The sequence below is a fragment of the Coregonus lavaretus genome (assembly GCF_964263955.1).
Source record: "Coregonus lavaretus genome assembly, contig: HAP1_SCAFFOLD_522, whole genome shotgun sequence".
NCBI classification, from domain to species: domain Eukaryota; kingdom Metazoa; phylum Chordata; class Actinopteri; order Salmoniformes; family Salmonidae; genus Coregonus; species Coregonus lavaretus.
Window position 1 is genome coordinate 207,501 of NW_028161300.1, and position 4,676 is coordinate 212,176.

The following is a 4,676-nucleotide window of genomic DNA, read 5'->3' on the forward strand; positions in this document are numbered from 1 at the left end:
CACACACACACACACACACACACACACACACAGTCTTTATATAACTTAGTCCAAGTGGTGGTCAGAATGTTTGTCTTAACTAGCCTGATAACTCCAACATGTCTGATATGAACATTGACATAAACCCTCTACATACTTGAGTTTCTCCAGTCTGCAGTGTGGATCCTCCAGTCCAGCAGAGAGCAGTCTGACTCCTGAGTCTCCTGGGTGATTGTAGCTCAGGTCCAGCTCTCTCAGGTGTGAGGGGTTTGACTTCAGAGCTGAGACCAGAGAAGCACAGCCTTCCTCTGTGACTAGACAGCCTGACAGCCTGTAAAGAGTCAACTCATATTAAAACCACACTGCTATTTTTTAGCAGTAAAAATAGTGGCAGTATATTTTTTCTAAATGTTCAGATACACCAGTGTCATGAAACCTGACATATCTATTCATATATTGATGTATCATTATTAGAAATGACAAATTATCAAAGTATTGCTTGTAGATAGAAAAATGTATAGTACAAATATTTGAGTTGACTGACCAGAGCAGTTTAAAAAGCAGTATCAGTCAAAAGACAGACAGTGAGGTATCAGATTTAGATTGTATTGAGTATACAGTCCACACCATATCTAGTTTGACAAAGATAACATTTTAAATGTGGCTCTATACTCCAACATTTTGGATTTCAGATCAAATGTTACATATGAGGTGACAGTATATAATGTCACCTTTTATTTGAGGGTATTTTATGTATCTAGTCCTCCATTTGAAGAAGTCATAAGTATTCTAACTAATTCACTTATAGTGTATTAAAGTAGTCAAAAGTTGAGTATTTGGTCCCAAACTCATTGGTTGCATTTGCAGTTTGTTTATGTTGTGTTTTGGGTTATGTTTTGACCTAAAGTAACTGAATGGTGGATGATGACTGGATTAATCTTCTGTCTAAGTGTGAAGACAACATGTTTCTAAAAACTACTAAATTAATCCTAATGATGCCATGATTAATAAAAATAATGAATGAATCATGAATAATAATGAATGAGAAAGTTACAGAGGCTAAAACAAAACATGCTAACCTCTCACCATTAACATCAAATAAAAGGTGACATTCTGTACTGTTGCCTAATATGAAACATTCTATCTAAAATCCAAAAATGCTGGAGCATAGCACCAAATGTAAAACTGTAAGCTTCACTGTCCAAACACATATGGTGTGGACTATGTGTGCCTGGTAAACACATGTGGATCTGGTGAACAGTTATCACTTGTTGACCAACTACAGGAATACTGACCTCAGAGTCTCCAGTTTACAGTGGGGATTCCCCAGTCCAGCAGAGAGCAGCTTCACTCCTGAATCCTTCAGGTCATTGTCACTCAGATCCAGCTCTCTCAGGTGTGAGGGGTTTAAACTCAGAGCTGAGACCAGAGAAGCACAGCCTTCCTCTGTGACTAGACAGCCTGACAGCCTGCAAAGAGATCATCATGATTTCACAAACACACTGTTAATTTAACCAGTAGTGTAGAAGGACAATGGCAGATGCATTTGGTTTATTCTCTCAAACAACATATATATTCATCTTCCGTCTCCTAGAATTGTCACGATCGTTATTAGAAACGGACCAAGGCGCAGCGTGATAAACGTACATCTTTTAATTAGTACTTTAACATATACCACAAAAACAATACGTGAAGTCTAAAGGTTCACCACCACATACAGAATATATATATATATATATATATTACTATATATATACCTATACAGAACAAGATCCCACAATGACCAGTGAAAACAGGCTGCCTAAGTATGGTTCCCAATCAGAGACAACGAGCCACAGCTGCGTCTGATTGGGAACCAACCGGCCAACATAGAATTACACGATCTAGAACAAACATAGAAAATACAACATAGAAACTACACACCCTTGCTCAATATTTAAGAGTCCCCAGAGCCAGGGCGTGACAAGAATTGTATGGTCATATTGTTATACTAATGTGAAAATCAATGCATTTATTCAATATGTTTTTCAATAGAATATTATATACATATTATAATACATATTTTTCTCTAAACTTAATATTTCTTCCTGATGATTAGTACTTAAATGTCATTTTATGTACTCACAGAGCAGCTCTGGAGGCTTTGACCACTGGCAGCAGCCTCAGAAGACCTTCCTCTGATCTGGAGTATTTCTTCGGGTCAAACACATCCAGCTCCTTTTCTGAAGTCAGCAACACAAAGACCAGAGCTGACCACTGTGCAGGTGACAGTTTGGTTTCTGAGAGACTTCCTGATCTAAGGAAGCTTTGGATCTCCTCCACTAGAGAATGGTCATTCAGTTCATTCAGACAGTGGAACAGATTGATGCACCTCTCTGGAGAGCGATTCTCCCTGATCTTCTTCTTGATGTACTTGACTGTTTCTTCATGGCTCTGTGAGCTGCTTCTTGTCTTTGTCAGTAGACCTCGTAAGAGCTTCTGATTGGACTCCAGTGAGAGGCCCAGAAGGAAGCGGAGGAACAGGTCCAGGTTTCCCGTCTCACTTCGTAAGGCTTTATCCACAGCACTCTTGTAGACAGTAACGTCAGTAACTTGAGGTTCGGCCATTAGATTCTCATTGTTGTTGATGAATGAGAGGAACACATATACAGCAGCCAGAAACTCCTGAATGCTCAGATGCACGAAGCAGTACACCTTGTCCTGGTACAGCACACATTCCTCCTTAAAGAGCTGTGTGCACAATCCTGAGTACACTGAAGCTTCATTGACATCAATGCCAGCCTCTTTCAGGTCTTCTTCATAGAAAATCAGATTGCCATTCACAAGCTGTTGAAAAGCCAGTTTTCCCAGTGACAGAATGCTCTCTTTATTCCAGTGTGTCTCTTCTTTCCCAAGATACTTTTCATTCTTCTGTTTGGTATGAAACACCACAAGGTGTGAGTACATCTCAGTCAGAGTCTTGGGCATCTCTTCTCTCTTATGTTTCAGCATGTGTTCAAAGACTATTGCAGAAATCCAACAGAAGACTGGAATGTGGCACATGATGTGGAGGCTCCTTGATGTCTTTATGTGTGAGATGATTCTGCTGGCCAGGTCCCCATCACTGAATCTCTTCCTGAAGTACTCCTCCTTCTGTGGGTCATTGAACCCTCGTACCTCTGTCACCTGGTCAACACACCCTGAAGGGATCTTATTGGCTGCTGCAGGTCGGGTAGTTATCCAGAGGAGAGCAGAGGGAAGCAGATTTCCCTTGATGAGATTTGTCAGCAGAACATCCACTGAGGTTGACTCTGTGACGTCCCAACAGATCTTGTTCTTCTGGAAGTCTAGGGGCAGTCGGCACTCATCCAGACCATCAAAGATGAACAGAACTTTGTACTTGTCGTAGTTGGAGATTCTTGATTCTTTGGTTTCTTTTGAGAGGTGATTGAGAAGTTCAATCAAAGTGTGTTTTTCCTTTTTCATCAAATTCAGCTCCCGAAAAGGGAATGAAAATACAAATTGGACATCCTGATTTGCTTTTCCTTCAGCCCAGTCCAGAATGAACTTCTGCACAGAGACTGTTTTTCCAATGCCAGCGACTCCCTTTGTCAGCACAGTTCTGATAAGTTTGTCTTGTCCAGTTAAGGGTTTGAAGATGTCGTTACATTTGACTGCAGTCTCTGGTCTTGATTGTTTCCTGGTTGTTGTCTCAATCTGTCTCAGCTCATGTTCATTATTGACCTCTCCTGTTCCACCCTCTGTGATGTAGAGCTCTGTGTAGATCTTATTGAGAAGTGTTGGGTTTCCTTGTTTAGCGATCCCCTCAAATACACATTGAAACTTCTTCTTTAGATTAGATTTGAGTTCACGTTGGCAAATCACAGCAAGCTCTTCTGAATGAAGAAATAACACAGAGGATATTAATATTACGTCTGTTTTAATGCCTACAGTATTGTATAATGACTGTTACAAAGTTTTAAATAAAAATAATCTATTCTCTTAACTGACTGTATAAATGTGTATATGTTTTCATAATGCATTACAGACTGGTGTGACTGATTATATTATTATTGGTATTATTGATGGTATTATTAAATCTCTCTCTCTGGTCTAAATTAATCAACACAACATATCCCTGCTGCTACTTGATGAGGTCACTAGGTGGTGTGTTAAGGCTGCTACAATATCATTGAGTTACACAGCTACTTTAGCTGTACTTTAGCTACAGCTTTTAAATGTTTGTTATAAAACAGCATTCAACATGTGGCAGACAGCTCTTACTTTTCTCCAGTGTGTCAGCAAGCTCCTTCTGGTTCATTTTCCTCAGGACGTGCAGTGTGATCTTCAGAGCCCCCTCTCTGGCACTGCTTTCCTGCTTCTCATCTTCAGCATCCACCACTTCCTTATCCTGCTTCTGACTCTCAAAGCCTTCTGGGAGTTCTGGACTAAGAATCCTCTTGAACCTCTTCAGCTCGTTCTTCACAAATGTCATAATATTCTCTTCAAGCAACTAAAATAAATCAAGTAAATAAGTTAAGCAAGAGAAGAAATGCTTTCTCATTAACACATTAATTAATGATTGACAGATCAACATTACTTGAGGTAACCAAAAACAAATGTACATAACAGGACCACATACACTGAATATGGAGGCCAGGTCTGTTTGATGACTCTGGGAAGACTGACCACTGAGAATCTCTGACTCTGATCTCTCC

The 4,676-nt window shown here is 39.9% G+C and overlaps 1 protein-coding gene across 1 annotated transcript in view; it reads right to left on the bottom strand.

Annotated features, from left to right (window-relative positions):
* The window catches only part of LOC311120840 (NLR family CARD domain-containing protein 3-like), a 167,056-nt gene extending 162,591 nt beyond the window's left edge, over nt 1-4,465 (bottom strand). Inside the window, exons 1-3 of the mRNA XM_084195404.1 lie at nt 4,243-4,465; nt 2,105-3,854; nt 1,275-1,448 (exon numbers count right to left, since the gene is read on the bottom strand). Of these exons, the coding sequence (XP_084051530.1) occupies nt 1,275-1,448; nt 2,105-3,854; nt 4,243-4,453 (2,135 nt within the window). The 5' untranslated portion in view covers nt 4,454-4,465. The remainder of the gene's footprint in view (nt 1-1,274; nt 1,449-2,104; nt 3,855-4,242) is intronic.
* Nucleotides 4,466-4,676: the final 211 nt, after the last annotated feature.